The sequence below is a fragment of the Bubalus kerabau genome, chromosome 1 (genome assembly GCF_029407905.1).
Source record: "Bubalus kerabau isolate K-KA32 ecotype Philippines breed swamp buffalo chromosome 1, PCC_UOA_SB_1v2, whole genome shotgun sequence".
In the NCBI taxonomy this organism is placed as follows: Eukaryota; Metazoa; Chordata; class Mammalia; order Artiodactyla; family Bovidae; genus Bubalus; species Bubalus kerabau.
Genome location: NC_073624.1, coordinates 158,985,307 through 159,008,972, shown reverse-complemented (window position 1 = coordinate 159,008,972; position 23,666 = coordinate 158,985,307). Strand labels below are relative to the sequence as shown.

At 51.2% G+C, this 23,666-nt stretch overlaps 1 protein-coding gene and 1 long non-coding RNA gene across 11 annotated transcripts in view; one reads left to right on the top strand and one right to left on the bottom strand.

Moving 5' to 3' along the window:
* The window catches only part of TSPAN14 (tetraspanin 14), a 56,571-nt gene extending 34,813 nt beyond the window's left edge, over positions 1–21,758 (bottom strand). Inside the window, exons 1-2 of one of the 10 annotated variants that reach the window (XM_055537748.1) lie at positions 6,683–7,449; positions 5,607–5,739 (exon numbers count right to left, since the gene is read on the bottom strand). In XM_055537748.1, the coding sequence (XP_055393723.1) occupies positions 5,607–5,739; positions 6,683–6,715 (166 nt within the window). In that variant the 5' untranslated portion in view covers positions 6,716–7,449. Of the gene's footprint in view, positions 1–2,341; positions 2,548–4,342; positions 4,762–4,828; positions 5,246–5,606; positions 6,663–6,682; positions 7,450–7,670; positions 7,823–21,634 lie in introns of those variants that run through there. The other 9 variants (XM_055537766.1, XM_055537769.1, XM_055537770.1 and 6 more) reach the window with 9 other exon arrangements.
* LOC129621389 (uncharacterized) lies at positions 7,778–9,207 on the top strand. The gene is made up of 2 exons (XR_008699322.1): positions 7,778–7,897; positions 9,019–9,207. It is a non-coding gene; the product is annotated as an uncharacterized LOC129621389 (long non-coding RNA).
* Positions 21,759–23,666: the final 1,908 nt, after the last annotated feature.

Below are 23,666 nucleotides of genomic sequence, written 5' to 3'. Positions count from 1 at the left end.
GTAAGATTGTTGCCTCCTCCGTCTCTCGGCTTTATTTAATTAAAAAGGTAGCACATGCTGAACTGTAAAATACTTAGACAATTCACAAGTGTACAAAGAGAACTGGCGATGAGAAGCCACTGACAATGGCTTTCAAATTTTTTACGATGGCCCCCAGTAAGAAGCTCTTCAGGAGTCCTGCCTGGAGAGTCCCATGGACAAAGGAGCCTGTCGGGCTACAGTCCACAGGGTCGCAAAGAGTCAAACACAGCTGAAGCAACTTAGCACACACAAGAATCACACTGAACAATCAATCCAATACACACATACTCCCATACACATCTGAGCTCTGTGAAACAATACTTGCCCTTATCACAGGCCACGTGTTCCAGATTTGCTATTTTCATTTTTTTTTTTAATTATTCCTGAACATATCCCTGCAAGAATCAATGATTGTAAATGCTGTGTTCAGCAAAAACAAAAACAAAAACAGATCCTAGGCCCCAAGGCCCCAGTCCCTTTCCAGGGGCTCCCTTAACTTCTAGCTGGTCTTGATGTTAACATTCCAAATGTCTTAGAAAATTCAGTACATGCTATGCTTGTATTACTATTCCCTGGTTTTTCATTGTCAGGTGTTACCTCACCACTTCCTGCCCTGAAGACGAAAATGTAACTCTACTCCTGTACAAGCCACCTGTCCCAAACCACTCCCCTCACACTCCTTTCCCATATCTCCACTCCAATCATACCCACGGCGACACTAATTTTCAGAGTCTACATTATTAGGACCCCGTGAGTCATCACAGCGAGCCATGTAAGCCATGATTACTTTTCCTAGACTTTTTGTTCTCTAGAGTCAATAATTCTCATTTTTTTCTGTTTAATTTTCTATGAATTTATTAATATTCAACCCCCAATTCAATGCCAGTTGTCCAAATCTCCTCTCAATAAGTTCACTCACATCAGATGTTCTATTTCTAGTTCTTTTCCCAGAAGAAATTTCTCCTGGAACCTTCTGAGCTACTTTAATCTGGACTGGTGCCCAGAAGAACTCCCTTGGCCTCATTTGGGATACAGCCTATGAAAGAGCCAGTCTTTGCTCATCTTTGTGGAAGAAATCTTCAGGGCAAGAAGAAAATTTTTCAGACCCTGTATGTCTGAAAAAATCTTTACTTTACCTTCATTTGTGAATAAAAGTTTGGCTGTGTATAGAATTCTAGGTTGGGAGCCATTTCTACTGAGAACACTAAAGGCAGTGCCCTAACATCATCTTCATTCCAGGGTAATGGGAAGTCTGAAACCACTCAGATTCCTGATTTTGTACTTAACCTATTTCTTTCTCTCTGTAAACTTGTAAGATCATTCTTTTCTTCCCAGCACACTGACATTTCAAGGTACTGGCCTATCTTCATCCACTCAGCTCAACATTTGATGAGTCCATCTGATATGGAAACCTATATCCTTCTAGGAAACTTTTTTCCGGGTGATTTTCCCACTTGCATTTTTCTCTGCCACTCCTATTAATGGATATGGGAACCTGAGCTGATTCTTTAAACATCTTACCTCTTCTGCTCTATTATCCATCTCTTCTTCATCTTTCTTGTCTATTTTCCAGAAAACTCTTTCAAATTTATAATTATTCTAATGGTTTGATATTTTTGCTCTGCCCTTATTCTTTTAAAATTTTAATTTTTTTGTTTGTTTCCTAAATGTTCCTTTTGTATAGTATCCTACTCCTATTTCATGGGTACTTCTCTTATCTCTCTGAGAAAATGTCTAATTTTTTTCAAAATATTCTCCAAGTAGAATATTTATTTCAAGTTCCTCCCCCTGCCCCATTTGTTTTGCTTCCTTTCACATTAGGTGCTTTCTTCAGGTATTAGCAATCATTAGTAATCCTCATGACTAAAAGTAAATGCCTAAGAATTGAGTAGAAGCACTGAGTCCCTGGGCACATAGGTGAGTTTCTGCGCAGGGCGATCCGGCTGGCCCACCTGCTACAAAGTCTCTGCTGTCGGCATCTTTAGGTCAGTCAGGTTCCTCAGTGAGGTCTGTTAATCTCCTGCTTGGAAGGTAAGGGGCTGGCTGTCAGAGTTCTAGAAGCCAAGCCGGATACAAGGCTTTACTAAGAACAACTGGAATCTCCCAGGCCCTTGGTTTTTTCCTTCATCACAAGGAACCTCCAATGTTCTGCTAAAGGGAAAATGCAGTCACCAAGCACCATGGAGACAAGAAAGGGGTTTAACCACATGAACTGCCTTCAAACAGTTCTTATATTCAGCCAGCTTTGACGCTCCTCCCCTCCAAGCCCCCTAAAATAATATGGTGTCACCAACTCCTACATTTAAAGTGGGTCACTCACCCATCTAATTCCTGATTTGAACATTTTTTCTTGCTTTTGCTTCCTTTGCCATTCTCCATGTCCTTGTAGAGTGATTCCTTTTTTAAAATTCCCTTTATCTTAACTTTTGTGGGGTTTTAGGATAAAGTAAAATTAGATGTGTTCACTAAATCCACAGATCTCTGGGAAGACTTCAGAAATATTTTAGTTGCCATCTTTTTACTGAGCTAAGTAAAAAAAAAAGGAAAAACAGGAAGTATAATTTATAACCATATAAAAGGACAAATGAGATTTTGCGGATGTAATCAAGATGAATAATCAATTTACTTAAAATAGGGAAACTATCTGAGTGGGTCCAATGTAATTAGATGAGCCCTTAAAAGCAGAGCTTTCTCCCAGCTGAGGGCAGAAGTAGTCATATTCCAAGTATGAGGATGCAATGCATTGTTGCTGGATCTAAGACAGAGGAGCTACCTGCAAAGAGCAGAGAGAAGTTCCAGCAGTTCAGGGGAACCCTGGCTGATGGTTAGCAAAGGAAACAGGGCCTCAGTACTAAAACAAACAACAAGGAACTAAATTCTGCCCCAAATCCTCCAGAAATGAATATAGCCCTGCCAACCCTTTGATTTGGGCCATGTGACAGCCCCAGGCAAAGAACCCAGTGGAACTGTGCTGACCTGACAACACTATCCACCCATATCCCAAGCTAAAACTCTACCAAGTTATTCTGCTGGCTCCTCCCTACCTCATTCTCCAGACCTGGCCATTGACCAAGATTCAACCTTTCCACCTGACCTTTGAGGCTCCCAGTACTTGTATCTGCCCACAGGCCAATCCCCAGGAAGGGCAGCCATATTCCCAACAGAGTTGGGGGCCCTGCTGCACCTCCAAACAGTGCACCATAGGCCTAACAGCGCATCATAGGCCTTCGACTCTCCAGGTCCTCAGAGCCCACTGTGTACTGGGGAACATTCACAGGCCAAAGGAACAGGGAGGCCCAAGGGGAGAAGTGGAGAAGTCTAGGAAGAGACAGGCTACTTTCAAGGGAAATAGGTAAATGAGATGGTCATAAGGCAGGCCAGTAGGCTGCCTCACTGCCCAAGGGAATCTCACACACAGGAAGGATGTCATATCATGCCTCAGCCTAGGGGCACTATCACTCAGAGGGGAAAGAGGGCCTCAAGTCCACAGGCTCCCCACTCGGTTCCAACTCACCCTCAGAGCCAGAAGTGTCTAAGTCCTACTCTAACCCATACCCCTTAGGACCAACTCTCCATACCCAGGGTCTGCCACAAACAATGCAAAAATGGACAGGGTGGCAGCAACTACCGCAGGAGTCCAGAAGTTTGCCTCTTCACCATGGGAAAACACTACAAACTCAGCCGGGAGTTAGGCTGGGCCCCTCAACCCCCTACCCCCCACCCCGCACCATCCCTGATCACCGGGTGACAAGCCCTGCCACACAGGTGTGGGGGAAGGGAGGTTCCCAGAGTTCGGAGACTCTCAGGCCCTTGACTGCCCAACCTGGGAAGGCCTCCAGGTGGAAGTCCAGGAACACCTGGGCTGCCAGCTCTGAGCCCCACCGGGCTCTCCAATGGGCCTGGGATTCTAAGAGCTTGGCTTCCTGTCTGAAACTCTGTTTTTAACCAACACAGCATTATGAGCTTCCACCACCAAAACCCCACAACCCCCAGACCTGCTGAGTCTGAGAAGCACCAAGGGGCCCCTCGCTAATCTGGGGAGGAGATATCTGTCTCCCTCAGTGCTGACACCAGGAAAGAAGCCAAGGGAGGGAGGGAGGTGGGGCAGAGGAGGAAGCAGTGAGGCGAGGGCTCAGTGGGAGACATGCTGGGCCTCGAATGGAGGTCACCTAATCCAGCGATTTTCAAACTTACTATTTTTATTACTTTTTAAGCTACAGGAGCTTTTGTACAAAGAGACTCTGACCCAGAAACCCAGCATGAGGTGTACAGAGCAGTTCTCTTCAAGTGGCTAGGGGGAAGGGGAGGCTCTATGACATACATGCTTGAAAATGACGGGTCTGGCCCAGCTGATCCCAAATTCAGGGATCAGGGGAATCACTCAAGGAGCTTTTTCCAAACTGCACATGGAGACTCGTTCAGTAGTGAATGTGACAGACCTGGAAAGCCACATTTTTAAGAGCTGTCCTTCACAGCAGACAGTTTGAAGGGACTCCCCCCACTGGCCCAATCTGGAACTATGTGTGCACCAAAATAAATAATATTAATGCATTTTAACTCACTGAATAAAGAACCCATGACTCCATTCTAATACATATAAATGGATAAATAATATATAAATGGAAGAGAAGGGAAAGTTCTTTACAGCAGAAGGATAAATGTAAAAATTTATGTAATTAAATCATCAGCATTCAGTAACCATAGAATTCTAGGTTGGGGAATTCTAGTATGACAGAAATAACTGATAATGGGTTAAGTCTGTTCTGGCTATTATAACAAAACACCAGACTGGACCAAACTGACAGACCAGGCAGCTTCTGAAGCACAGAAGTTTATTCCTCATAGTTCTGAAGGCTAGGAAGTCTAAGATTAAGACACCAACAAAGGGGGGTTCAAGCCTCATCCTGGTTCAAAGCTGGCACCTCTTCACTGTGTCCTCACATGGTGGAGCAGCAAGGGAGCTCTGAGGGGTCTCTTGTAAGGGCACCAATCCTGTTCTTGAGGACTCCACCCCCATGACCTAAGCTCCTCCCAAAGTCCTAACATCATCAAGCCAGGCACCAGACAGAATTTCAATATGTGAATGGGGGAACACACAAAGACCTTTAGACCATAACAGGCTCTAAAACTAGTCAACGAAAGTTTGATTAGAGACAGCATGTTTACATGGTCTCAAAGTATCTCCCCATAGAACACTTATTAATTACAAAGAGCATGATAGTAACTCAGCAATGGAGAAACCTTACAGATATCACCTTTAACCAAGTGACCACCACAGTCATCACCAGCAATGAGTCAAGCCAACGGCTGTCCCTCCTGCCAGGATGCACCGAGGACATGTCATTTCCGTGGTGTTCCTGGCGAAAATGCATAACCTGAGTCCTATCTTGAGGAATGATCAAAAAACAAACAAAACAAATGAAGGGAGAGTTTACAAAAGTAACTCGCCTCAAGTAAAACGTAAGAAGTTGTGGCCATTTTTCTTTAAAAAAAGAAAAGAAGAGAAGAAAACACTGGGGCAACAGACAATCCTGGGGCCCACAGAGAGATCTTGAAAATGACACATCAGGCAACTCATGCCTCACCTGCCTGCCCACACAGGTGAGGGCCGGGCCGTCCGCAGCGGCTGCCGCTCCACCTCTCAAAGGACTGCGGAAACAGGCCTGGCACCGGCCTGGCCTCCAGGGGCCTTCCCTCTGCCGCTGAACGTGAAACCACCTGTTTAAATGTGGACGGGGAGCCCTGAGCCCAGATGATCACAGCAGGCCTGTTTCTGAAAGCCCGATGTGCACATGAAATGTCTGCATTCAGAAGCAGATGCGCACAAGATGCGGTTTCTGGGCCCAGTTTACGGCGACATCTCCAACATGGACAAGAACCTATGAACCCTGCATGCTGGGACCTCTGGACTTCAGGACCCAGAGGACTGGGTCTTCTGTCCACCCTGAGCTTCTCCACAAATGGCTTGAGGCAAGGCCACACCATGAATGAATGAAGCCAAGAGTCCAGCAACCCATCAGTGTACTAACTCGCTCTGCGAGTCCCTGGGAGGAAAGGCTTTTATTGTGGGAGATGAACACCTCGGGACCTGTTTCTACACGTCCTGGCTGCTGCTGCTGTTGCCAGGCACCTAGAGTGGGGCTGTGGAGACCAAGAACTCAAGTGAGCCCTGCACCTCATGGGAGGGGCTCAGGACACGCTTCCCTCTGCTAAATGCTGTCAGGCAGGCGCAGGAGGGCAGGATGCGGCCCAGGAAGGAAGGAGGAGGCGGGAAGCTGGTCAGGAAATGTTCCCTAGAGCAGCAGCTTTAACCACTACAAGTCGGCATGGTGGCAGCCAAGAGTCTCAACAGAGCTCTGGGTCAGGCCCTGTGGATGGCACCAAGGCGCCACCGGGCCGGCTGCCCTGGCAGGGCCAACACAGCTGGGGAATGGGACGCTCCTAACAGCCACGGACGTAATGAGTGACGAGTGGGCCTGCTCTCGGGCAGAAATAAATTCTGCTCCAATAACTGAGTCCTGGGCAGCCCTTAGGGGAGCTGCTCCAACTCAGTGTGAGGATGTGACCTGAGTGTCTAATATGGGTGGGAAATGTTCTCTTCGCAGAGATATCCCACCCTCCCCCCCGCAACACAAACTATATAAAACTTAGAATTAAACACCTTTTCTTCCATTTCTTCATGCCTGAACGACATAAAGACTGTGGCTCTAAGATGTTCAAAATCCTTATATCCAAAATTGCACAGTTCACTGCAATATACTTTTTAAGACAACCAACCAACCAACCCACTTGACTCCCGAAGTCAGCGCTGGAGGGCCACCCCCTAATCCTGCCCAGGGCGGACAGGGCTCACCAAGCCAGGGCAGAGCCTGGCTCCTGGCCTCTGAGCAAGGCAAACAGCCTGGGGTCAGTCTCACAGAGGGAAGAAAGCAAATTTTCCCAACAAGCTATAAAAGGTGAAGCCTGCTGGAGAAAAATAAGTAAAATGAAATGCACTGAAAATGTAGAAGAGAAGAGGAACAAGCAGGGAGGGGAAGGGAGAAGCAGATGTTTTTTTAAAAAACACAAATCAGTGATGGGACTCGAATGAAAACAGCTGAGAAAAATCTGCAAAGAGATTAGAAGCTTAGTACCTAAAACAGTTCCAGACCGCCAGGGGCATCCCCAGGCTTGGGGCCCCACACTCACCCCCACAGGCCCTCCATCCACCTCTACCTGAAGGCAGGGGGAGGGCAGGCCATCTTAGCAAAATCAGGAAAATCATTTCAAACATTTTTCCCACTAAAAAAAAAAATACTACAAAAAATAAATTTACAGTCCGTTTTCTGGACTATTTATTTAAACTTCAACATATACCAAAAACCTTTTTATAGAATGCTTCATGTGTCTACAAAAAGCAAACAACATTTACAACCTGATTCTGATCATGTCGCCCAGCTGGGACGGATGGGGTGGGGCAAGTGGCACCAGATGGCCCAGGAAGGCTCTTAGCCCCCTTTCACAAAGGAGGGCTCCAATTACCTCCTCGGCCCGGTGCCCCAGAGTTGACCTTGCTGACAGGCTTGGAGGAGGCACCCGCAGCTGCCAGCTCAGGCGGCTTCCATGGTTCCCAGACCCACCTCCCAGACACCCCCAGTGCCCAGGGCTACCTGCTGCGATCTTCGTGTCCCAGAGACGGAGCCAGGCCCCTTTAAAGTAGGCAACTTTAAGCAGGGAAGGAGGGTGCAGACAACTAAACCACAAAAGAGAGAAAACAGTCTTGAAGGTGGGGCAGGGCAGGACGGAGGTGTCTGAGACACAGCCTCTCAAACTTGAAAGTGCATGCAAATCACCCGGGAATCTTGTTAAATGCAGATTTTGCCTCAGCTGCTGTGGGGTGAGTCTGCAGGGCAACAGGCTCCCAGGTGTTGCCAGCCTGGCCCACTGACAAGCCTGCGGGCAATACCCTCAACAGTGAGGGTGTAAGAGGCCTTGAGTGAAAAGCAACAGCGCTAACTGAGTGAAAGGACCTTTAGGGCAAGTGACAGGGGAAAGCTCACCCATCTTAACTAGGGATGTCATCAGCTTTCTTGGAGGGATGCTTTAACTGTGGAATTTGTTTGGTATTTTAGTGCATCCTCACAGGTTATTTTTATTCCCATTTCACAGCTGTGGAAGCTACTCTAACCAAATGTTTATCAAAGCTGGGCTCCCTGCCCCTTGGATGTCTTCCAAGAGCACAGGCCTCCTGTGAGGCAGGGCAGGGCGGAAGCACAAAGGCCAGAGCTGTGACAAGGAGGCCGATCCCAGCCCAGCAGACAAAGGCAGGAAAGCCAGGGGACACAGGAGGCCCCCCAGGGGGTAGAGGTTGGGTGAGGAAAGGCAGATAACGGGCCAGAAACCCATTTTGCCTCCTGGAATTTTTAACAAAATAGAGACAAAATGTAACCTCAGCCTCCTACCCCCTATTCCCCTAACTCCCACTCCCACCTCCCAGAACTAAAGAGGATATTTAAATACAGAGGGTATCTCCGTCTTATAAGTTTTATTTCTACTTTTAACAACCCGGCCTCATTTTGGCAGGACATAAAAAACAGCCTTCATTGCCTCCTCCCAGGTTTGCCAGAGAGGGAGTGTGGTATGTCCAAGAAAAGGGCGAGTGCTACTGCCCAAGGCAGGGCTGTCCATCTGCCTGAGCGGGTTGCCAACGTCACACTCAGCCCCTGAGGGCTGCTGTGTGCTCTTGGGCCCTGGTGGGTGGGTTTCCCTGTGAAAACCACAGGCATCTGGGGAGGCCACCATCGCCACTGCCAGGCCCTCAAGAACCTGAGGGAAAAAACCACGGGAAGAGATGCCCCGTTAACCCCGTCCAATGACATTTCTCCCAAAAACGTACCCAGAGGTGGCGAGAGGGGCTCGGTGTAGTGAACAAGCATTTTGGACTTAGTTTCATAGAACTCAAAAAGTCCCAGCTCAAAAACAACCAAAGTTCATCTGAGCAACCTTTCCATCTTCCAGAGACCTACGCCCATGGAAATGAGTGACCAAGGTCACCCGGAAGGCCAGCGGCACCGCTGGGACCCAGCGCTTCGCCTTACCTCCCTGTGCTTTTCCGGAGCAGCATGCTGCCTCAATCACGCTTTTCCCACCCTCGTTTGGGCCCAACTACCCTAAAAACTGGGCTTCCCTGATGGCTCAGTGGTAAAGAATCCACCTGCCAATGCAAGAGACAAGGGGTTGATTCCTGGTTTGGGAAGATCCTCTGGAGAAGCAAAAGGCAACCCACTCCAGTATTCTTGCCTGGAGAATTCCATGGTCAGAGGAGCCCTGTGGGCTACAGTCCACAGGGTCATAAAATAGTTGGACATAACTTAGTGACAGAACAACAAACAAAAAACCCTAAAAGGTGCATCTGTGTTTCAACATTTATGACAGCGAACCTAGCTCTTTTTACTGAGTCTGGTTCAACATTTGCTGCAATAAGGGCACTCCAAGGGGGCAACCCTGTCCAGGCCTGGGACCTGCTTCCTAATTTAGGAGGTTGGCTGATACGAGTCAGGTAAGACAGCCAGGCTGATCTCAAGATGGGTGGGTTTTGGAAAGATAAAATGATAAATACAGAAAGTAGTGAGAGCTCAGGAGTTCTCATACCAAATAACTCTATGTCAAAGGCAGGGAGACAATTACAGACTGCAGTTAAGAAAGTTGGAGATTTGTGAGCTGGGGTGGGCACACTTTCAGAAAGAGTAACCCTCAGCTTAGGCTGTGACCTCACACTGGGTAAAATCAGACTCCCCAGGAGGAAGCTCAATTTGCCCTCCAAAAACTGAGGATGAGAGACATTCAGATGCAAAGGGGCAGAGATGATGGGTGTGGGGGGGGGGTGTGGGTGGCGCATGCCGTGTGTGTGTGTGTGTGTGTGTGTTGGGGGGGGCGCGTGCACGCTATGTCATGTCCAACTCTTGCGGCCCCCACCAGGCTCCTCTGTCTGTGGAATTTTCCAGGCAAGAATACTGAATACCACAACCATAGAGACCCTTCAAAAGAGAAAAAAACCCCCAAAAAACAAAAATCACTGTTTTCTCAACTACCCTGCCACTAAATGCTAAGAGTTTGTCCTGACATGACTCTTTCATGGAGAAGGACCAGGAGGTAAAGGAAGATCACATTTTGCACTTGGGAGTGGCTTTTTCTGCCAAAGACCAGAAGGACGGTGCTCCCAAAGGCATCCATGAATTCAGTCCTTCTCCCTCTCTTACACATCTTCAGTGGCATGAACAGGCGAGCCCTTTCTCTGTCCCCACTGTACAAGCCAGCAGCACTGTGATCCAATAAGATGGCAAGACCCTCTTTAAACAAAGAGAAACCTCAGCACCACTGGGGAGCCGGGGGTACAGCTGGGGGAAGTGACGGTATAGCAAGCAGACCGCATAGCATCGGCTCAGTGGGAAGATTCATGTCATAAGGGCTTCCGCTGGTGCTGTGTGCCCGCTGCCTGCTGCCTGCCCAGCCTGCCACCGCCTGCCTGAGATTCAAGAGCCCAGAGATGGCAGAACAAAGAAAAATGGCTGTGGCTCAGGCAGCGAGGAGGCTGCAGGCCGGCCGGCCAGCAAGCAGGCTTTTCTGCAGCTGAGTACTCTAGCGAGGCCAGGGACACGGGGCGCTGAAGTACAAAGGAAAGTGGGGGCCTCAAGACTGACAGCTGCCCAGGCACACGCCTGGCCCCCACCCAAGGATGCAGCTGGGCCGAGAGAGCTCAGGCAGAAACCCACTCCCAGAGGCAGTGGGCAGGTGGCTGGGCATCCTTACTCCTTGCCCAGTTGCTCAGTGCTCTTACCCAGGGAGGTTCCAGGCAGAACCTGGGGACTTGAGAGGGAGGAAGGGGAGTCTTGACAGAAGTACCCAAAGGGCAGGATCCTTCCAGACTTCCAGCGATGGGGAGTGCTGAGAGAGGGCAGGGTCGGGCTAGGCAGCTCACGCAACATCAGAGAACAGGAGAGGGGCCCTGGAGTGGCTAAGATCTGTTCATCAAAGGACTTCTATTAAGCATAATGGGCTCCCACTGCCAGGAACAATAGCTGCACTGGCCACCCCCTCTCCTCCTCCCCTCCCCTCCCCCCAAAATTGTCCACAATGGGAGGCAGCAGGAAATGGGGCAGAGCCCATGAATAGCTCCACTGTCAGTCCCTAGGCCCCACCTCCTCAGCCCCACAGGTCAGCCCTAGCTGCCACCCGGCCACAATAGAAACTTGTGTGCCGCCAAGCTCCAGCCCCCATACAATAGAGCTGTGGGCATGGGAAGCTGTGGACTCCTCACGGGGCGGCATGTAAGGGCAATGGTGGGAGAGAGAGGGCAGAGATGTGGGCCTCAGACTCACCAGGGCAGGGTCATACCAAGCACATTGCTTTTTAGGGGAGCTATCTGCCAGCCAGTCCTAAAATCTCCTCCCTTCTTGCCCTGCCCTGTCTAGGCATGAGGTCGCCAGAGCCAGACAGGGGAATATTACGGTCATTTCAGGGGCGCACGGTGGCCACAGGGGTGAAGAAACTGCCAGAGCACTCCCAGGACCCCCAGAAGGATTCCCAGTAGACATGAACCCTCAAACCCACCCCAGTAAGAAAACCTCACCTGTCCTCACCCCCTGCATCTGCTCTTCAAGGAGGCTGCCTGCTCAAAACAGAAAAACTCATCTATTATTTACACCAGGTGCCTTCTAGACAGGCTTTTAAAATCACAGGGTGGCAGTCTTCTCCAGAGCAGCCTGAAATTGCCCAAAGCCAGGCAAGGCTGCTGGGCAGCTAGGAGATGCGGGATCTCAGGGCGGTGGATGGTCTAGTGAGACCTGGACAAGAGGCCTCACACCAACCCCTGAAACCCAAGGAGGATCTTTTCTTCTAAAAACTGATCCCCAGTTCCTTGTTTGTTTCTGCAAGACTCCAGGTTTCATACCCGGCTCAATTCCTGCAAACTCCTAGGGTCACTCAAGCCCACGTATGAGAAGTTCCCCACGCCTGGCCTCCCCAGACCCTCCCTGGCTCTGCCTGCCTCTTCACACTCTTATAATCACACTTTTGGGTGCACAGGCTGCACGGCCCACGGGGCACAGCCAAAGGCTACAAACACCAGGTGCTCCAGAGGCAGGACGACCTGAGCTGAAATGCTCAGACCACATGGGAACGAGCCAGCACCACGGCCCCTCCAGCTCGAGGGTATGACGGCATAAACACAAGATCCTTCCATAAGGAAAACTCAGAAATGTTCATTCTCCCTCTTGGAATCAAAACAGCATGTTTCTTTTCTGGTCAAGCACCCCAAGCCTGGATGCCCCACCTAGCCATCTCTACAACAGACCTCGGAGCGTGTACATGCAAGGCATTCCTTCCTGCTTGGCTTGTAGCAGCCGAACACTGAGAGCAACCTCAATGTCCATCCATAGGAGGCTGATAAAGTGAACCATGATTGACCACACAGAGGAATACTATGCCACTGTTAGAAAGAATGGCCTGAACTACGTGTGCTGAAATCGAACAATCCCGAGATAAACTTGAGGGTAGAAATCAGAACACCGTTAGGTGTGTACGGCATGGGGACAGACAAGAGGACAGACACGCTTCGCTAGGCACCCAACACCTGGTGATGGTTATGTGGCCCCAGGGGAGCAGACGTGAAGGAGCCAGGGGTGGAAATATTAATTTTCACTACATATCAGATCTTTGAAATAAATATGTATTTTAAAAATAAAACATGTATTTTTAAAAATGAAAAAAGTTAAAACTGAACTGACATTTAAAACCCCTCGTTTATAGCACAAAAAATTTGGCTTGTAGCTCTCTGCAGGCGGTTCCCTAGAACAAGAAGTGGCAAAGGGTGGGGGTGGGGTGAGGGGGTGCCAGTCTTTGAAATAAAGACAGACATACCAACTCATAGAGCTCCCTGCTCACAAGTCCTCCCCAGGTCCCAAAATAGAAAGTCTTCCTAGGAAGACCAAGAGCGGATTCTGACCAAGGCAGAAAGGAAACCTAAGTTATTCCATACAGAGGACCATCTGTAGCCAGGTCCACTTCATCTGTGATGAGACTGTAAGACCCCCAGGATCAGGGGGCGCTGAGTCACAGGCATCCCAGGCCTAGGCAGGGACCCTTCTCAGGGCCCTCCCCAATCATCAGTGAGGCTCAAGGTCCTCGTGTTACGAACCCATCCCAATTTTAGCAGCTGAAGAAAGCTATTTCAACAGATTTCTAGGCCTGGCCCAACTCCAAGGACAGGCTAAAAACAGTTTTTCCAAAATCCCAGCTCTAAACTCCAATCCCTTAACCACTAAACTCCCTGCACCTTTCAGGAAATGCAAGCTGCAAAATGGAGCTGCGAGATGGGTGTGCACGCTTGCTCCTTACTAAAGGGATACATACATGTTGTTTAAAAGCCTACTTTAACTGACACATCAATAAATACTCTGCACTCAGAAGCACTGATGTATTTCCTCCGAGTGATTTTCCCCCTAAGGGACAACAGAATAACTAATCTCAGTCTCTCTCTGGCTTCTGAGGGGTATGACACAATGCCTATTAGAACCAGGATGGGCCAGACCATTGGAGTGAGGCCACTTGGAAGGCAGGGAGTGAGTGCTTCCTGGATGGAGCTGTCTCTACCTAGCAGAGGTCCCCTGCCCCACCCCCAGCCCACCACAAAGATCCCCTAAGGACTTGCAGAGTGCCCAGGCCACAGAGAAAGGTGGCTAGAAATGGGGGAGGTGTAAGTTTGGATCCCCTACTCTGTAAGAGGCTTTCTGATGAGTGTTCAATGTTCAACAAGGAGGCTGGAAATAAATGAGTACAAATGAGACTTCATGACAAGCAGAATCACGCAGGCAGCCAGAGCCCTCGGACCTCAGCTACTGGAAACAAGTTTCTGGGCCCCTCTTCAGTGGGCCCTCAGGAGCTGTGGTCCATCAGACCAAGGCTGGCCTCTCCCACAGTCTTTCTGCATGAATGGGAGGGCTCCCACACCCAGGTAGGCACTGATGCTCAACACACTGAATCCTACAGCATCCCAGCTGGCACCTCCCCCCTTGCCCCTCCCCGCATCTGTCTTCACACAGAGAGAGCATCAGGACTCCCCAGCCCAGAGAAGCCCCAGAGAGATCTGCACACTGCACCCCTGCACCAGGGTACACGCCACTGGCTCCTCCCTACTCCCTTGGGAATGAATACCTCAAGGCAACTCCTGGCTCTTTTGTTGTTGACAGGCCCCTTGTTTATATCATTACTTATATTTCACAGGAAGCAACGAGGACAAAGGAGACGATGACAGCAGAGGCAGGATGGGTGCACAGGTCCACTGTTCCCCTGCTGGGGTGGAAGCCAGCCTTCAGGAAGTGGAGACGGCTCCGAGCCCCACAGCCAGCAGGTCTTCTCCACACTCCCTTTTCTTTCTCACAACAGCGGGTGGCGTCATTCCTAAAAAGCTGGCTACTGAGTCGCGAACACCTCCAAGAGTAGCAGACACACCCAACAGGGTCATCTGTGCAGGTGTGAGCAAACAGACAAGGTCAGAGAGAACCAGGAGGATGGGAAGGCCACAGACAGCGGAAGGAAGCAGTTGGGGGTAGGGGGGGATCCGGCCAGAAGGCCCTGGAGCTGCAGCAGTGGAGCAGGGTGGGGAGGGGAGAGTCACCCACTGCACCTCCCTTGGCCCAGGTCAGGCAGTTCAGTTGTATCCAAGGCCTGTGGGAGAGAAACAGATCCATAAAGTTGTCGGACTGGTTTGCCCAGAATGTGGAGAACAGGAAACACAAGGTAGAGAGGCCGAGGGAAGAGGGTCAAGTAGGGAGGGTTGTCTAGAGTCAAAAGGCTGTTATCTGGCTCCCAACACATCTGGCAACAAGGGCAGCCAGCACTGGTGGGCCACAGGGAACCAAGGCCGAGGCTTCACCCAAGGCTGTTTCCTGGGTGCAGAAGGTGGTCAAGGGGCCAACTGTGAGGGAGCCAGGGGCCAAGGAGCCAGTAAATGCTGAAAAGAAAAGGACTAGGGTTTCTGGAACCCTAGAGAGTGATGCCCACAAAGAGGGTACCACTCTTGAGCGACAAGCGTGAGTAGTGATGAGCTCAGGCCAATGCGAGAAGCGTGGGCAAGACCGAACAAAGGCTGAAGCCTCATACACTGACAGTCTCTTTGACGGAGCCAGTCAGGCTCCTCTGAGCCCCCTGCCCCTTCTGTCGCTGTCCTGGTAGATTCCAGTTTTAGCAAGAATCCCGCTAAGGCAGTTTAGCCAGGATCCCCCAGCCCTCCACTGCTGGTCACCTTGCACATCTGACCAAATCCTCACCCTCCTAGTGCAGCATCCCCCACGTTATCTGATCACCCTAGCCTGACTTCAGCAAGAATTCTGTTAGGTCTGTTAACAAAGAACTACCCTACCCTCTCATAAATTCTCCATCCATCCACCCCTCCCCCTACTCTGCTCCCTGGCTATAAATTCCCACTTTTCCCTGTAATATTTGGGGGTGAGCCCAATCTCTCTCCCTTACTGCAAAACTCCATTGTTATAGTCTTTACACCTATCATGACAGTCCTGAAGAAAGTCTACCTTACTGTGTTCGCAAGTGTCAGAATAATATTTTTTTTTTCCTTGAACAATATGGAGCTCTAAGTCTTCCTGGACCTGGAGTGTGAGAACAACTGGGGCTGGCATTTCGGGCTGGACGCTGGCCTCCCCCAAGAATCCTCAGGGACAGATCATGTCTGCCTGGCCAAGAAGTAAAGGGCTGAAACCAGCTACAGAGTAGCCAGACATCAGGGAGGTCACCTGGAGAGGAAAACAGAGTCTCTTCGCAGCAATGGTCACTCAAGTGGGCAATCGGAGCCTTTCCTTGGAGCAGCTGGTGGCTGCAGCCGGGAGGCCTGGAAAGAGCTAGGTCCTGAGCAAAGCTTGAATGGGCTCTCCAGACTGGGCATCAAAACACACCAAAAGTCACACCATGGCCTGAACTTGAGCAGGGTGTGTGGGACCCAGTAGCCCCTCCAGGGGAGACCAAATCTGAAGCTGGGGCGATCATATTCCTTATTCCCACCTGCCACTTTCCAATAAGCCTGAGTTTCCCATGGTGCCCTGGGGGGCTTCTGATGCATAATTGCAGACCCTGACTTAGGACTGTATCCAGGGATATGCTGCTGCCCTCGGCCCTCCCAGGCTCACCACTCAGACCTCAGGGTATGGATTGAAGAGATTCAGGAAACACTCATGTAATTCCAACTGCTGTTTGAGGGCCCTTCTCCTGAGGATCAGGACTACACATTCCTCCAACCTTTTTTTTTTTTTTTTAAACTTTTTGGGCCCTGCAAAATAGACTGGCACAGTCCCCAGTGGTTAGTACAGGTGGACAGGGAAAAGCCAGAGAGGGGGGAGGTTCATCAACCCTTTTCTCGGAGTCAACCCTTACTCAGCCCCAAAGCGTGACTTCTCCCCAAACCTTACCCATACAGGAAAGCCTGGCCTCAGCTCTCCTCAATTCCAGGGAGACACAGAGGCAGCACCAGGAATGCACCTCTGACTAGGATCCCAAAGGCCCCACCACCACAGCTCACAGCCACTAGACACAAGCGGACAGAGCCCAAGAAGGGAGAGGCCAGTCCCTCCAGCTGTCCAACTGATGGACATCAGGGCTCCAGGAACTTCTCTCTGGCTGTTGAGTGAGGGAGACAGAACAGACCTCCAGAAGCCTGCCCAGGCCCACCGTATTTCAGATTACCAGGCCTGCTGCCTCCTAAGAGAAAACCACAGCCCTGCCCAGCCCCGCCCAGCCCCACTGGACCCCCACCAGGCCCAAGAATGGAGGAAGTGGGGTTCCCAGAACCCGCAGCTGGTGAGCACTTTGCTGGGAGCCATCAGAGTCATGGCAGCAGTCCTAAAGCAGAGTATATCAGCCTAACTCAAGAGCTGCACATACTGCATTGCAAACCTGAAGTGTATATGCTTCGCAGTAACTCCACCACGAACAGGGAGGGCGGATTCTTCTCACTTTACAAATGAAAACACCAAGTCCAAGAAAGGGAGAAAAAAAATTCAAAGGCTTGTCTAGATCACTCAGCTACAAAGTAGGTACAGCTCGAAAGCTGGCCTCATCACTGTCCACTCTGTGTGACGGACAACATTCTTCACTGGTACATTCAACCAGCAAGGGCACTGTTTCCCACTGGCCAGGCCAGACCCTCTACTAGTCCAACACACCACTTTTCTGTCTGAACCAAAAAAAACAAGCTGTTAAAGGAGAAAACAGATGTTGACACATTATGAATTACCCCCATTGCTATAATGAAGATAAGACAAACCAGGAATGCTGGCATTCACTTAGACCAAAGACTTTCAAAAAACTGGTGTATGTAGTCCCCTGAGCACTCTGATGACCAGCCAAAATCGAGACCATTGCTGTAGATAACCGTTACCTCTCCCTGTATTCCTGATAAGAAAACAGAAGCCCTGAAAAAGGAGGAAAGATGCCCAAAGATAGTGAGTTAACCACAAGCAGAAGAACCTGAGGTCTCACCACCTCCGCCAGGGTTTCCTGGCCTTGCTGGAAGTCACCAGGGAAGAAGCAGGCAACAAAGCACAAAAGCAGGGTGCAAAGTGTAGCCAGCTCTTAGACACCCTGCAAGGGTGGCCCAGGTGGGAAAATGCAATTAACAAAGGGGTTCCACCTGCTTCACAGGCCAGAGAACCACCCCAACCCCACATCCAAGCCTGATCTCCATGTGGCTCCATCCTTCAGGTAACATCACCACTTTACCTTTCCACACCCCAAGGCCTGCAAGCTCAGCCTCGGAATCTCACTGGTGGAAGGGGAAGGGCAAAGCCTATGGGGTATTTCTGCCTGCTCCTGCTTCCAGGAAAGTTGGCTGCCCCTACTCGCCACATACAGAATATGAGGAAGACAAGAAATCCAAGGATTGATGTGTCAGGGCAGAGACAGGGAGCAGGAGCCTGCTTCCCATCCCATGGGTAATACCATCCTTCCTTAAAGGCCACAGGACCCAGCGGCAGTAAACAGGGATCCTGGAACCCAGTTCACAGCCCCGAATGCCAGGCAAGGAGCTAAACAAGTGCTTAATGAGAATCCCTGGCTAGGGTCTCTGCACCAGTCCTTGGGCCCACGAACTGATGACTGAATAAATGAATAAGCAAAAGAAGAACCCAAGGAATTCAAAATACCTTGTCCAGGGTCAGAGGAACAAGTTGCTTCTACAGACCACCTCTTACTATGCTAATAAGCATTTTTGTTCACCATACCTCTGCCCTTCAAATGTGACACCTCAATTCATCTCTAACCTAAATGACATTTCTTTGACTAATTCATGATTGGTGTTCCTGGTGACACAGAAACACACAACACTCAGATCTAGACCTTGGAAATAAGTTACAGAGACAGCACAGTGTTGGGCAGGTGGCAGACATCAGTGCTGCTCCCCAAATGTTTCCAGTCCTCTTTTGCTCCCCACCCTGCAGGGAAGTATGGCCATGTGACTGCTTTGGCTACTGAAACGCCACTTCTAGATGGAAGCTTTAGGAGCCAGGGTGAGATTCACTGTGCTCCCTGTCTCCAGGTGCAAGTAACTAGGAGCGTTCCAATTAATCAGCATGGGTCCCATGGTGAGAACAACATAAAGCAGATATGCGATGGATGTGGTGTGAGTAAGAAATAATCCTTCACTGCTTCAGGCCTCTGAGATTTGAGGACTGTTACCACGGCAAACCCTGATCTATCTAGACAGCTACAGGCAATGACTCACCCCCCAGTCTTCTGTGCAGGGTAGTGCTGGTCTTCCCATTCCCTGGCCTTAGGGAGATAAAAGCTACACTGACAGTCAACCAGCAGGGGTTCAGAGACACCTGCTTTGTGCCCAGACAGATGAAATGCTTTCAGAAGCAGAGGATATGAGGGGACCTGCACTGAAGAATTTACTAGCTCCTCTGTGGGCCAGGCTCTTCAGTGTACTAATCAACTTGAATCACTTCTGAGAGGAGGCTTTATCTAATTTATCTAATTAGATATGAGAAAACCCAGTTCACATTCAGACCTCACTCGGTGACCTCTCTGGGCCATGGTTTCACCATCTGTAAAGTGGGACATTAACATTACCCACTGCACTGTGTTCTTTCAAGGATTAAATGAATGAATACACACAAAGCTTCTTCGATAGTATGTGGTATGTCTCAATAAACATTGTCTTAATAAACACGATTACTGCACATTTAAACATTCCATGTAATTGCTATAAGCTTGTCCGTAACTCCTCCAGTTTTTAAATCTGGCAAAGGTTTCCCAGGACTGGCACAGTGGCACTTTGTAAGCATTGCCAAGCTGAATTCTGTCCCAGTAAAAGTTGGAAGTCAAATCCCTGAGCACAAGGTAACCCTAGCGTGAGGCCTCAGGAAATGCTTCCACAACCCAGAGCTTCTAGAACTCCCAGTTTCCTGGCCTCTCTGGAAACTTCACTGCCACCAGGACCCATGGGGCAGAGCTCCCTCCCCTCCCCCAGGGAGAATGCCTTCTGTCCTCCCACTCCCAAATGCGGGATGGGAGGGATGGGAGGCACCCTCACCCGGCCTCAGAGATTTGCACAGCTACCCAGCTGGCAAAGGATGGAACTTTCCTAAGCAGTCAACCCTTCCGCGGTTCCTTCCTTTCCCTGCCCTTTCTTGCTAGTTGTTGCTAAGTCACTTCAGTCGTGTCCGACTCTGTGTGACCCCATAGATGGCAGCCCACCAGGCTCTCCCGTCCCTGGGATTCTCCAGGCGAGAACACTGGAGTGGGTTGCCATTTCCTTCTCCAAATTTTCTTGCTAAAGGCAGCAACAAACCTCAGGATGCACCAGTGGGCTTGAACTCGAGTGCCTGAACAGTGCTGCTAAGCTGAGACTGAGTTCAGCTTAGTAAACACTACAGAGAATCTACTACATGTCCAGCCCAGGTTCTAAGACCGCATAGAACTGACAGCCAATCAGGGAGCTGTGAGCCTAGAACAGTGCTTGCAACAATGCCTGGCACCCCACAGATTCTCAACCACGCTTTGTTGAATGAACTGAAGACCATGTTTAGTGGTTCAAGCAGTGGAGTTCAGAGATGTGAGGATGCAAGAAGACAGAAGGGGAAATCCATCTAGTAGCCTGGGCTTCCAAGGCCTGACCCCCAGACATCATGGATCCTCAAGATAAGACAAAGCTTGGAGATAGCAGAGGAGCTGGAAGGACATGTAGGGCCATCACGGAGGAGTATGAGTTTCATTCTGAGGGTCCTTGGAGGATCCCTGGAAACAAGGGCGCTCGGCCTTCCACAGGGCTTACTGAACGATAGAGGTGATGTAGGGGTGCTGGGGTGCTTTGATGACCGAGGCACCAGCTTTCGCTTCACCAACAGGGAAGGGTGACCCAAGCACTCTGCAGGCACTAACTTCCTGTACCTTGAGGTCAAGGGGAAGGGGAAAGGTTACCCTGAAGGATTTAGCAAGCAGCTCCACCCACTTTTATCAACCAGAGGGCAACCCCCATTTCAGAAGAGGGGAAGAATCCTATGGAGCTGACTATGGTTCAGAGAGCACAGCTGCACAGGCTCCAGTGCAATGCCCTGCACTCAGGGCCCAGGTTGACCTGATGCCCCTAGACCCCACCACCAGGGACAGCCTGCGAACTGGTACACTGCTGCCAGATCAAGCTGCCAGGCCAACACGGGGGCCAGCCGCTTCCCCACTACTCCCAACAGCACGGACTGCTTCCAGCGAGAGACCAACTTCGTGTTCCCCCGGATTCGTGTCCCAGCGGTCCTGATGCACAAGTCCCTACACAAATACACACACACACCCTACCTACCAATACCATCACCCCTACCGGGCAGGAGCAGTGGCCCGGGACGAACGAACTCCACAGCCACAGACCCAACTCGACCGAAGTTCCAGTTTTATCAGGAGTTGGGTTTGCTCCCAAGCACAACCCCAAACGACCAACACAGAGAAGCAGGATCACCACCTACTCAAACTCCGACCGCCCCAAATCCGTGAAGGGCAGAATGGGACTTAGGGCCAGGGTGGGCGACTGGGAGCACACTTGGGGGGCAGGGGAGGGGACCGCCCTCCCCGGTCGGCGCCACCCTCCACCCTCTAGCCCGAGCTCCGGGCGGCCGAGGGTCGGTGGCGGAACCGAAAGGAGTGCCCATCCCAAGGCTCGCGGCTGGGGAGGGGAGCAGAGCCCACGACCACGGCGATCTGATCCCTCCCTCCCCGAGTGCTCCCACCCACGCCCGGCCCCAGCAGGCACCCGTCCGGGAACGCGGACAGGGAGAGGGCGACAGAACCCCGAGCGCCAGCTGGGTCGACCGCTGTGGCTCTCACTCCGCTCGGCGCCCGAGTTCGGCTCAGCGGGGTCCGGGCCAAGGCCTCAGCCCCTCGCGGGTGATCTGAGCAGACAAAGCCAGCGCTGGCCGCCGGGCCGCCCCGGGGCAGGAGCGAGGGCGCTGGAGGGACCGAACCTGGACCAGGGGATCAGTCCTTGTCCCCAGAGGGCGCTGGGGGGAGTGGGGGGGATCGGCTTCAGACAATGAGCGGGGCAGGGCCCGACGCTCCAGCGGGGGCTCGGCGCTCTACTCACCCGGGCGCGGTGGCGGCGGCGGCGGCGGCGACAGCAGCGACGCGGCCGGGCTCGGCCAAGGAAGTTAGAGCAAGTTCGGCGGCGCGGGGCGGTAGGGCGCGACTCAGGCCGTCCGAGCGCGGGGGCGGGGCGCGGAGGGCGGGGCAGGGGGCGCGGCGCCGGGTGGCTGCTGAGAAAGGGGCGCCGCTTCCCTGGGCCGCCCGGCGCGGCGCCGCCCTCCGCGCCCCGCCCCCGCCGATAGCCCCGCCCCCGCCCCGCCCCGCCCGGCCTTCCAGTCCGCGCCTGGGCTGAGCCCGCGGGGCCCCGGGCCGCTTCGAACCGTTCTGGGCGGGGCGGGAGGCGAAAGCGGCCCTGGTCGGCGCCCGCCGGGTGGGTTCGTGGCGTAGGCCTAGGCGGGACCCGCACCCCGCGTTTGGGGCCTCCGCAATATGCGGACGCCACGTCGGCGTTGTCACTGACCCGACCGGAACCCAGCCTTCTTGAGAGCGCGAGCTCTGGGGGCCACATTTCGCGGCGGGGCACGACGAGGTGACCGGGTAGAGAGGTGAGCCCAGGGTTAGAAAAATGGCTGAATTGAAGATACTGAAAGGCGTTCCTGCCGGGCCTCAGAGGCTGGGAGTGGGGGTAGGATTCCAACCTAGAATAGTAAATTAACGTTTATTCCTTTACACACCCACCGGCAGGTAAAGACTGGCTTCTGGTAGCTTTGGTGCTAAAAATACCAGGCTTTCTTTGGACCACCTGCCGAGATTTGTCCCTCACCTTCATCCTGAGAAGATGGCTGAGAGGGTTCTTGAGGGGAAAGCGGGGCTAGAGGTACAGCCTGTGGTAGACAGGTATTCACAGTGCTGACTGGGCTCTGGTGGTAAAAAGGCTGACCTTTGGGGGTCTCAACCCACCTATCTGAAAAATGAGACCCAGGCACCGCCACTGAGCCTAGAACTCATTCAGTGGGGAAGAACTAAGCTATTCTGCTGGGCAGCAGGAAATTCGAATCTGTTAGAACTGGGCCGAGAGACTGGTTGCTCCACCTTATGGTAAAAGCAACCAACAGGTTAAGTGCAATGTAAGGAGGAGATCTTGTAAAGGAACCGTTGGATCCATTCTCAGTTTTTTCTTATTAAGGGGGATGCAGCCAGCCTTTGACACCCAGACAGCTCAGAGACCTTCTTGGAGAACTGCCCATCCGTTCATCTAGAGGAGATAGTGGGTGTTTGATTGAGTGCCCGGCCCTGATTTGATGCTCAGGATACAGCCATAAACAAGACAGCGGAAGCCTCTTACTCCATAAAGCTGATTTTTGGTGATGGAGACATAATTGCAAGTTGAAGTAAATGCTGGGAGAAGAACAAGGGACTGGGTTAGAAAAATAGGAGCCATTAATTCTTTAGGTGGAGCCAGCAGGAAAAATGTCTTTGAGGAGTTGATGTTGGAATTGAAGTCAAGAGAATGAGGAGATAGTGCTGGGAAAAGCCAGGGAGAGACATTCTCCCAAATCAAGAACAGCTTGTGCCAAAGTCCTGAGAAAGGTAAGCTGTGAATGTGTCAAGGAGCTAGGGAGGAAGAAAAACAAAAATAATATGGCCAGAGTATGGAGCCTGGGAAACAGAACCAGGATGATATGGGGAGGTGGGTGGGGACCAAGACATGTAAGACTGTGTCTAGGTTCAGTTCAGTTCAGTTCAGTTGCTCAGTCGTGTCCGACTCTTTGCGACCCCATGAATCACAGCACGCTAGGATTACCTGTCCATCACCAACTTCTGGAGTTTACTCAAACTCATGTCCATTAAGTCAGTGGTGCCATCCAGCCATCTCATCCTCTGTCATCCCCTTCTCCTTCTGCCCCCAATCCCTCCCAGCATCAGGGTCTTTTCCAATGAGTCAACTCTTCACATGAGGTGACCAAAGTACTGGAGTTTCAGCTTCAGCATCAGTCCTTCCAATGAACACCCAGGACTGATCTCCTTTAGAATGGACTGGATCTCCTTGCAGTCCAAGGGACTCTCAAGAGTCTTCTCCAACACCACAGTTC